General features: G+C 34.0%; 1 protein-coding gene across 1 annotated transcript; it reads right to left on the bottom strand.

Annotated features, from left to right (window-relative positions):
- Positions 1-4,552: 4,552 nt before the first annotated feature.
- Positions 4,553-11,409, bottom strand: LOC123563734 (uncharacterized). Its single transcript, XM_045356700.2, has 3 exons — positions 10,881-11,409; positions 8,807-8,827; positions 4,553-4,970 (listed from the first exon to the last, which is right to left on the bottom strand). The coding sequence occupies exons 1-3, from the start codon at positions 11,323-11,325 to the stop codon at positions 4,705-4,707; spliced, it is 732 nt and encodes a 243-aa protein (XP_045212635.2). The 5' UTR covers positions 11,326-11,409; the 3' UTR covers positions 4,553-4,704.
- Between the last annotated feature and the right edge of the window lie 274 nt (positions 11,410-11,683).

The raw sequence follows: 11,683 nt of genomic DNA, 5'->3' as shown, positions 1-11,683 counted from the left end.
TACCCCAGATGACCCAATATCGAATTCATCCAAGATTTAATTGAGAGTAACATTCTGACCAAGTTTCATTAAGATTGGGTCAAAATTGTGACCTCTAGAGTGTTAACAGTCAAATTGTTGACAACGACGGACGGACAGACGAAGGACGGATGGACGACAACGGATATGGAGCGATCACAAAAGCTCACCTATGAGCACTTTGTGCTCAGGTGAGCTAAAAATTCAGTGAATTCATATCCCCCACTGAATAGGTTGTTTTTGTGAATATAGGGACTTTATTTTGAACAATATTTAATTTCCAGATATACACAAGTTATATGTGATAGAACTGTACCATGGTTTGCAAATTCCTATTTTTTACAATATCAAGGGAAAACACTGCTCTATAGTTATCTACAATTTGTTTTAAGTTTCATGAAAATCCATCATTGTTTTTTGGGAATTTATAAATTTCAGAACAATTAAAGGGCAATATCTGAAGAGATGTCCTATAGTGTCCTATATTTGTGTTAATTTTCATGCAGACCCATCAATGGATTACTTTGTAAGTGGGAAAAGTGGACTGAAAAACAATAAAAGGGCAACAACTCTGGTAACAGAAGTTATCCTCACTAAAGTGTGTGTGCACCACCACCTAACAGTAATCTATATTTATGTAAAGTTTCATGGAGATTCATCAAAAGGTTACTTAGATACAGTAAAATGTCCCTATATTTTACAAAATCAAGGGTGAAGTCTGCATTTACTAGTAAATAAAGGGGATAATACTATAAGTGAGCAAAGTTCATGTGGTAATTAATAATTATGAGGTATGGCGATTCTAGCTAAAATACTTTTTTAATTATAAGCATTTTTAATTTTTCTTACCATTCAAGGGGAAAAACTCTGTCTTACTAAGTCAAGGGGGATAATACTTCATGTACGTGAGAAAAGGTCATGTGCTTATTTATAATTATGAGAGGTTCAGTGATTCTAGCTTTAATATAATAATAATAGGAGGTAAATCGGCTTTTACTGGGTCAAGGGAGATAATATTATATGTGAGGAAAGACCATGAGCTAACTAATAATTATGATTTTTTTGTGAGGTTTGGTGATAACTGTAATAACAATCAGATTTTGTATAAATTACAAAAAGGTAATCCTAAAATTAAAGATCACATATTTAGCAAATCTCTAGTGACAACAGTACACTCAGAATGTACATGTATGTAATGATGTATTAAATTCATACAATCACATACAAAGTTTTCAACTCAGTTTAGTAACAACATCCTTATATGTTTTCTATACTAAGGTGTAAATTTCAAATCAGGTGCATGTCGTCACAAATGATTACAGCCAAATGAGCAAAATGAATCATTTTATTTGATAGGAAGATTATGCACCAAAAAGATTATTTGCTTTGCATAAAAAATATATACTTGTTCTTCCATGGAATAAAGTTTTGCCCCATAAATCTCCTGATATCACCCCTGAAACCGATACCCAACTAATGTAGGCATGTGGATTTTCTGTCAGACATAGGGCGTGCTCATAGTCTCTTGAGGAGTGAAAGGTTGCGTCTCAAATCAGTTTAATCCTGCAGATAATGCAATTTGTTGCAACCAAGCTGCACTCATTTTGTGACTTAAGGTATCTGATCCACAAATAAGCAAGTTCTTAATACCGGTAACAGTGCTATTAAAATAGATCAAATATTGATGGCTGGTAAGGTCATATAATTTTGGTATCATTTGGAAGTGTATTGTCTACTGGAAAAGAAAATATAGATTACATTGCAAAATTATGTTATACAGTAGAAACTCTGAAAACCGGACCCTCCAAAAACCGGAATCCTATGAATCAGATGATTTTCAAAGTCCCAAGTTTTTCTCTTATAAGTTCAATTAAAAAAGCACTCTGAATACCGGAAACTCTGAATTCTGAAAACCGGACGGTTTTTCATGGCCACAAAGGAATATTATTCATAAAAAATCCTCTGAAAACCGGACAGTAAGTGTCAAAACTTATGTGTATTGTCACTTTGAATTGATTTTAAAAACAATCTCAAGCAGGTGACAATTTTTGTTAAACAACTAATAAGCACATGTTACCTCAGTAGGTGTGAAAGTCATTTATTTGTGTGTTTGTATTTTGTGTATTCACTATGAAAGATGAGCTTATAAAGTGCAAAACATTTTAATCTAGTAGAGAGAAGTTAACTGATCTACTGATGAACAGGTGATTTTTCATTAAGTTATATTTTTTGGGGGGAGGGGTGATGGGAATATGAAAAAGATTCTTATTCTCATTAATTATTATTGGTATTAGTATTAATTATTAACTATAAATATATTCACATGATGTATTTTCCCTGATATATAGGAGCTAGACTATTTATATCGCCACAATAAACAAAACATTCTTTTCATTATAAAGTATCATTTTAAGTGATGTTTTTCTGTAAAGAAATAATTTAGTTTTGATACATAACAGAAACATACAATGCAGATTTGGGAAAAGAAAAAACTTAAAAGACATTGAACATGATACAGTCAGATAGAATAAATAAGAACATACATATATAAATCCTATAAGAAGTTTGTGCAAAATCTTCTGAAAACCGGAATCCTCTGAAAACCGGACTTTTGACTTGGTCCGGACAGGGTCCGGTTTACGGAGTTTCTACTGTATATATATTTTTTTTCTAGTTTACACTATAATTATAGTCTTCAATGATACTTCAACAGAAATCCACTTATTACAGTGTAAGATTTATCACTTCACAGTCAAAAATTATATTAACAAGTCTGTAGTGATATGTGTATAATTATTATCTATAGTCATTTTATTTACTAATTCTTGTTCAGCAGACACAACTCTTTGAAATGATAAAAAAAAACATTGGGTCACTAGGCATCAACATTTACCTATTTGTGGATCAGATACCTTAATTTCAGGGTTCCCGTATTGTTAATATCAAACCAAATGAATTTATGTTTTGTTGTTATCTTGGGTACACATTATTTTCATACAATGATTATTTAATACTGTGCCAATACACCTACATTTGACAAAAATAACAAGAGTGGAGATAAAAAAAGTTATTATATCTCGTCATCTAAACCTGATTTATCCTTTCACTTAACAAAGCTTTTTTGTAGTATTCAACAGTATCTGTTCTGGGATGAAAATTATAGCTATATTTTTTTGGTCACATTTGAACAAACAGCTATAGTGCTTTCGTTGGATTGTTTAGGTTTTAATTTGCAACATAAATTGACAATTCAAACATTAGTGAAGATTTCATTGTAGAGTCAATATTGGGGCTACTTGCATGAAGAGGTCCGTAGTGGCCCTAAGTTGCTCACCTGACCATGACTAGACCTTGAATATATGTATAACACACTGAATCATGAATGAGCACGTGTATTTATTATCTAAGGATAAAAAGGTCAAGATCCCCCATCTGAATAAACTTAAAAAAGGACCTTGCAAGGATGCTATGGATCAAGTCTAATGAAGATCCACCAAGCAGGTGAAAGGGAAAAAGTCATTTCAATATATTACTATTTCAGTTCTAGTAGCAGTTAAAAGAGGCCAAGTGCCCCCAGTTGAAGATATTTAACAGAGGCCTTTATAAAATTACTTAAGACCAAGTTTGATGAAAATCAATCATGCATTTCATTAGAACATTTGCTTTTAACCTACTTCTATTTTTAGCTCTAAAAGCCCTTTAAAGGTTGCAAGTGCCCACATTTAAATAAAACTGGGAGAAGCCCTTCTAATGACGCTACATACCAAGTTTTATCAAGATCCACCCAGTGGTTCAAGAGGAGAAGTTGTTTAAATGTATTTCTATATTTAGCTCTAGTGGCCGCTAAAAGAGTTCAAGCAACCCATTTGGGCAAAATCTGAAGAAGATCTTATAATGATGCGTAAATTCAGACCAAATTTGATGAATAGCCATGTTGTTTATTATAATTTTCTTTTTTCTATTTTCAGCTATAGTAGCCCCTAAAACGGGTTCATTGCCCTTAATGTGAAAAAATTGGGAGAGTGCCTCATAATTATGCTACAGGTTTTTCTTTTCTCTAGCTCTGGCAGCCCCTGAAAAGGGCCAAGTTGAACCAGTTGAACAAAGCTGACAGAGGTCCATACGGTTACCAGGATGCTACTTGCCATGTTTGATGTAATTCTGACAAGTACTTTCAGAGGAGAAGATGTTTAAGTAAAAGTGATGATGCAGGATAACTGACGAGGGATGATGGACATCTGATCATCTGGCTATAGTAATAGCTCACCCTGAACAAAATTCAGGTGAGCAAAAAATGAGGACAATTTCTTAGTCAGTTTGTATCAGATTGTGTAATTTCTGTATGAAAATAAAGCTCTTTTTAATAAAGAATACGCTACAAAATCCTTTAAAACCATCTTTTAAAACATACCGGAATTACTTTTCACAAGTTATTAATAATAACAACGCTTACATACTTGAGTACACTGAAGACAAATGATACAGTGGAAGCTAGCAGCTATTTCTTTTTTTCAATTGATAAAGGTATGTCAAGTTTATTGCTTGTAAATTGTTGGAAACTAAAAGCAATGAATTCATCCAGTTTCTTTAGAATCCTAGTTTAGTAATATGCAAAAAGACCAGTTTATAAACAAGTTCCAATGTACATGTTGACGATATCAAACGTACATATGAATGCCATTCATGTTAATACCTCCCTTCCTCTAATTTTGATGCCAAGTCATTTCTCTGAACAGATGAGTGTCTAAGAGCTACTATCAGTTTATCTCGACTGGCGCATTGTTGTTCTTGGTGTTGCCATGCCAACAAACACTGGTGTATCCTCTCGCGTACTGTTCTATAATCACAGGATATCATCTCAATTTCGTCCTCAGGCAATCCAAGTGATCGGATAAAAAATTTCCAGTCTCGTCCAAGACTCTTACACAGAAAACTAATTTCCTTACTCAAATCTGAAGTAAAATATTATATTACACAATCATGTTACATTGTAAATTTAAAAAGATAGTCCAATATTGACAAATTTCAGTGATACTGAATGATCATCAATTAATAAAACAACAATGCAATCAATTAGTTGTAATTCTTTGTTACTGAAGTCACATGATAATTTATTAATACATATATTACAGGTTATACTGTGTAAAGGACTGTAAAGTGAAACCTGTATTACTGTGAAATCATATAATTTCGTCGGCATGGAAATTTTGTGGTTTTGGCCAAAATTGCTGTTTCGTGGGGACGTAAATTCATGGATTTTCAATTTTTGTAAAAAAAAAAACAAAAAAACTTCATAATTTCCACAGGAATAGATCTATTATGTCACTTTGCTCCTTACATGTGAAACCTACATGATAATGTGTCAAACTGCGAAACCACGCTACCAAATTGCAATCTATGCTGCGGGAGATTAGCGAGTGATCAGGTGCCAATAACAACTGCATTATCTGTAACTATACGACCCCTAATTTGCAAAACTTAATAAAACTGTGAAATATTCAATTAGAAAAGTCAGTGCAAAATAAAAAGTGTCAAATCCATAGCACTTGGGATACAGTCTTGCAATTAGCATTCATAATCGAAACAAATATAAAGTTTATCACATTGATCATTTGATCGTGTTTCAAACAAGAACTAGTTATTGTATTGCAAATTTAAAAAAAACGGAACTATTATAGATTTACTGATTTTATGTTGCTAAAAATGTGTTTCTGCACATAACTGATATAATATAAAGGCTTAGAATCATGAAAAAAAGTTCAAAAAGTTCCGTACATGGCTGTCGTTTTAATTCAGTAGTACTATAGTATGATCATAGTAATTATTCCTTACATAAACTATTATAAACTGATTGCTCTAGACTTCCATCCAATTTGAAATGTTTTTCTGCAAAATGAATGCGTGTGTGCCAAACTCCAACGCAGTGATCTCCCTTGCCGCTCCGCTCATTGATCACTGCCACCACAACATTCACGTGACCATGATTCATCACGTGATGTCAGATCGGTTAAAAAATAACTTATATATTGTCGTTATGATATACCAAACTTTTGACAATAACATATCTTGGCCAGCAGGAAAATATTCAAAAGCCTCCATCTGTTTCGGCTTGGGTCAAATGACAGCATTATATTAGTGAACGGTGTCAAAGATCAACATCGACATATTCGTTTGTTTACTTTCAGTTTCGTTTCAGGATACTTACCGGTCGTGTAAATAAATACCTATTTTCATTCAGAATCTTTTTTTTTTTCATTATGGAACATTCGCTTGTGTAAAAAGTGTTTCTCGAATAACATGGAAAAAATAACTAAATCATAAAAAATTACTAAAAAGTCCACATGTGTCGAATTATAGCTAATAATATTAGTTTGCCTAGTAACAATAGACGATGCGGCAAGGATTCCACATCGTTGAAAGTTTTGCGTGTGTGCATCTACATGATCTAGAATTACAAGCTGTTAAACGTTTGCATGTGGTATTTTCTGCCGAGAAACGTTAAATGGAATAAGGTAATAATGCATCGGACGCAAATCTAGCAATTAATTTATAAAATTTAATAGTCCCAAAGTAGTAGCGGTTTACTACATGTCAGTAAATATAATCTAACACTGCAGAGCGGGGCCGAAAAAAATTAAACAACAGCCGCAGCATAGTGCTTGACACATGACGCTACATCAAACTTTTATTTTTAGTACTAAGGCGTAAAAAAAAAATTGTTTGTCTCCGGTATCCCGACCTACCCTAAATTTTTGGCCCGACTCTAAATGTTTTTTATGGCCTTGAAGTTTGACAAAAAGTTGCAAAACTGTACTTTTTATGATTTAATCATGGCCAGTGACGTTAGAAAACATCTTACTGATGCTTTAAAAGCATAACCCCCTTATTTGTATTCATTTTTTGACACAAAAATAATTTCCGAGAAGTCTCCCTTAAAAAAAGATTCAAAAAAAAAAAAAAAAATCCGACCTACCTACACTAATTTTTTTTAGCATGTTACCGGAAACAAAGAATTTTTTTAGGCCTAAATACCTACTTTTACTTTGACGAGCATGTCATAAACAAACCGAATAAGATAGTCGATTTTGTTCCAATGCATACCTATATATATCGTTGATGGAGCCTCCATAAACTATATGAAAGCTGCATGTCAGTACTGCTGCATGCACACAACGACAGACCAGAATGCTATTGTGTCTTTTTTTGCAACACTGAGTACAGTTTACATTCTCCTGGGCATAATTTGTTTGTTGGGATTTAATGTTGAACCACAAAATCCAAGAAATTAATCCCCCACGAATAATAATGATTTCACAGTAACCCTTACACTGCTATTTAACTTCTAAAATGGACTTGTCCATCTTTCAATTTTGACAGTACCATTAAAAAGATACCGACTGAATGACGAATAGTACAGCTCTTGATCAGACTACACAGATGTGCAGGCTGATCATAATCTACACTGGTCGCAAAGGCAGAATCAGTCATGCCCAGCATGATAAGGGTCAAGATGTCAGCCTAGGGAGTGGCACAGTCTGACTTCTTCAGGCAGGTCACTGCTTAAGACATGTTGAGATTATAGTCAGTTGACTGGCTGCTTATGGCAAGTGGTTGCTTAATACAGGTGATCACTTAAAGGCAGGTTCAACTGTATATGAGTTTATACTGTTAATAAACAACCACTTGACATGTAAAGTTAGCTAACAATGTTAGTAACATACCTTCATTTGCTGGGGTTTTTTTTAAAAAAGCAGAAACTTAGTGATATGATTTTATAACACATCCCGATACAAACATGCTGGTGACAACACTTATCATTTACTTTTGCCTTAATGCAATATACATTTATAAAACATTTTGTTTGTTAAATATGGAGAAAATCTGTTTGCTGTTGGTGACAAACAGTAAATGTAAATACGGAGAAAATCTGTTTGCTGTTGGTGACAAACAGTAAATATGGAGAAAAGCTGTTTGCTGTTGATGACAAACAGTAAATATGGAGAAAAGCTGTTTTTGGTGACAAACAGTAAATACGGAGAAAAGCTGTTTGCTGTTGGTGACAAACAGTAAATACGGAGAAAAGCTGTTTGCTGTTGGTGACAAACAGTAAATGTAAATACGGAGAAAACTGTTTGCTGTTGGTGACAAACAGTAAATGTAAATACGGAGAAAATCTGTTTGCTGTTGGTGACAAACAGTAAATGTAAATACGGAGAAAAACTGTTTGCTGTTGGTGACAAACAGTAAATGTAAATACGGAGAAAAGCTGTTTGCTGTTTGTGACAAACAGTAAAATATTAATGAAAATAGAAGGAATTTACCTGCACTTTCTATTCTACTCCTAATACAGACAAACCTGTGAACATGAGAGTTACTGCCTTCTTGTTTCACTTAACCTTAAAATAACTGTGTAAATTTACCTGTGTCAAGAGACCACCTGTAAACGAAGACATATTTTTTCAATTTCCAAGTGTGGTCTTTTCAGACAGGTCCAACTGTATAATTTAATATGACTTATATTTCATGAACACGATTGATTCTGCCTTTGCAACAAGTGCAGATCATGATCAGCCTGCACATACTATCCGTGATCTGCACTGTTCGCCATTCAGTCAGTACCTTTTTGGTAAGCACCCCTTTTAACAGTTAATAGTACTGTCCAAATTGAAAGATATACAAGTTTATGACAGACATTTAGCAGTGTAAGGGTTAAAGCATCATCAACTGAAACAATTCTTTCCTGATTCCAAATAAATGCTTGCAGAATATACATGTAGGAGAATCTTACCAGGTCCTTCATATCTTTGCCCTGAAAAAGAAGAAAAAAATAAGATCTTGAAAAAGATATACATTTAGTGATGATTCACTGATACATGAATTGGTGTGGTTGGGAATATCTTGCCCATAGGCAACTCCTTTCATGAAAGTTAGTTGGTTGTATCATGTGACCATACAAAAAATTGTGTTTGATGAGAAATCAAAAATGAGTTAAAAACATATACTGCACTCAAAAAACAATAATCTTTCACTGGTTGTAGGAGTGGATAGAAAAGTCCATCAACAACAACTTTCAGATATTTTTTCTTGCATATTTTATATTAAATACAAACTGATAAACTAAATGATATCTTTTAAAGCAATATTTTTTTTATAGAAATGTATTTTAAAGAGGAGCAGAAAATATTTTCAAAAATAGACCTGACAGAGGATGTCAACCAGAGACAGGCAGCATGTTGGATTAAGCCTGACTACTGTCAAACCTCCAGTGTTACAGATATGCTTTAATCCCTCAACCTTTGTCAACTAGATCTCTGACGTATTGCTAATAGAATTTCACTTATGTATAAAATCTATCATGAACTAGTTGCGGTTGCCATCCCTAAAGAAGACTACTAAGTTCCCACTTAGACCCACATGTCACTTCCATCCCCTTAGTTACAAGTTATTTACAGCAACTACAGATTAAACTACTTAAAGTATTTTTTCTTCCCCAGAACAGTACATCACTGGAATTATCTCCCTATTAATTTTGATGTTGCCGAACTCTCTACCCTTGAGCAGTTCAATGTGTCCATTTGCTGCATTGATCAGGTCTCACCCTAAATATTTCTTCATGGTGTATTGGTCTAGAATACAGGAAATGTTTACTGCGGTGGTCGCCCAGGTTTGATTTCTGGCTAGGGCATGTTATCTGTTATATGGTTTTTTTCATGACTTGACATTTTCAAGATAGTTTAGAATCTAATATTCATAAATTAATATGACCAAACTTCAATTCTAAGAAAATATCTTATTTAGCCACAATCTGGAGGTCCGTTAGTGTCTTTAAACTGTAACAGCACCGCCTTCCTAAGCCGGGTGTAATATTTTAACCTGTGTCTTATCCCACTAATTTTACAAATTAATTAACAAAAGTACATGTATCCTACATATTAGGCAGAAAGTGTGCAGCGAGAGAAGGAACCCAGTTTTCCTATTTATGCACATAAATATACCTAACAATCATTTCATTATTTGGTCACAGCTACATTTGTATAATATCTAGGCAACTCATTACAAAGCAAAACTTTGCAATTTTCCGTATGGCAATTGACCAACCATGCACAAGATGGCATAAGTAAGAATGATTGGTTATTGGCGGAAGCGTTCCAATCAAATGCCTCGTAGCAGCAGACGACAATTACCAGATGTCAAATAATAGAACATTGGCCGGTGTAATACAAAATGTGTGTCATCCGTGCCGGTCATTTACACAGTTGAAGTCTAAAAGATAATGGTAGGTACCGGGCCTGTTATAAAACAATAATTAAGATCTCTCGGATTTTCTCGATATCGACATTATAGGATAAATCCCGTTTTCCGGTATTAACCACCAATAAACGCCTGTTCCCGGTTTTACGGTGAGCGGGGTATCGGCCATTATGCTACATGGCAGTAGTGTTTAGATTATCCTTTTCTTCAAGTTTTAAACAAAGAAAATGAATAAAAAAGTTTTGCAGATTATCATTAAACATTGTTGTTATTAAGATGTAGCAAAAATATCCTCAAAGTTTACTTTATTTTTGAAATTTCATCTTTTATTCTACATTGCCGCTGACGTGGCTCGATACCGAATGTGTGAAATTATTCGCATTTTTCAAGGTAAACAGATTATTTTTGGGGAAAAAAATGTTGCCGAGGTTGTAGAATATTATTTCCATTGTGGAAGAGTAAGAACTTTCCTAAATCCTTATCTTCTGGCAAAAATAATCGCTAATATTGTACACAGTCTTTATATCGGTTAATCTCGCCAACCCCACTGACCCTATTTACGGAAATACCGGAAAACGGTATTTATCCATAATGTCGATAATGATACTGACTGTGCTGGCTAGTGTTGTGTGTTCCAGGTGGTGCGTTACCATTCTGTACTACATACACAATTTGTTGACCTGGTGGCTGGGGAAAACCTGGTATAAACTGAGCGTGAGCTTGACCTGGCAGTCCTGGTGGTGCCTGGTTCTGTGGTACAGAAGGAACAAAACCTGGAATGTATATTCTCTCATAGTTTTCAAGTACTCGAATACCATCAATTTTCCCACCACAGCAAGTTTTAAGCAGGTCTTTCAAATAGTTTAAGTTAGTTTCACTGAGATATCCTCTCTCTTCCAAGGCTGTAAACAGTTCTGTAGCTTGGGCAATTTTCTCATTTTGTCGTTTTTTGATTATCTGATCACATTTGAATTTCATTCGCTTTAAGTCGTCTTCATTGATCTTTTGTGAGACATCAAGAAGCATGTCTTTGTAAGAATTGTGACGCTCGTCCATTGTTTCAAGATTTTGTTTGAAGTGAAATTGGAAATATTTACAATATGGGGAAAACCCAAAAACCTGGTTCCTGTTTTATTTTCACAAAGTTTTAAGGTTAAAAGCCGAGAACCTATATTCCGCGGGAGAGTCCTGGTTGTCTAAACGCTTTAAATTTGTTTGTTTAGTTCAATGTAAAGCTTCCCATTCTGGAATAACTTTTTACGAATGCAGTTATATTCCAACGAATGCAGTTAGATTCTCTATATTCCAGACTGCATGTGTGTATATAACCCCAGTGATTTCGTATCCTTGTGATCATGTACTTTATTAATATTATTATTTATTTATTATTTACATTATCATTTTTAACAATTTC

This window comes from Mercenaria mercenaria, chromosome 2 (assembly GCF_021730395.1).
Source record: "Mercenaria mercenaria strain notata chromosome 2, MADL_Memer_1, whole genome shotgun sequence".
NCBI classification, from domain to species: Eukaryota; Metazoa; Mollusca; class Bivalvia; order Venerida; family Veneridae; genus Mercenaria; species Mercenaria mercenaria.
The sequence above is the reverse complement of the archived record's forward strand: the minus strand, read 5'-3'. Positions and strand labels throughout refer to the sequence as shown.

Excerpts from the sequence above, each read along its gene's own strand:
- LOC123563734 (XM_045356700.2), bottom strand. The coding sequence starts at position 11,325 with ATGGACGAGCGTCACAATTCTTACAAAGACATGCTTCTTGATGTCTCA. Across the intron at positions 8,828-10,880 it reads ACACAACACTAGCCAGCACA|GGCAAAGATATGAAGGACCT; the intron begins GTCAGTATCATT and ends CTTCTTTTTCAG. Across the intron at positions 4,971-8,806 it reads GCAAAGATATGAAGGACCTG|ATTTGAGTAAGGAAATTAGT; the intron begins GTAAGATTCTCC and ends ATTTTACTTCAG.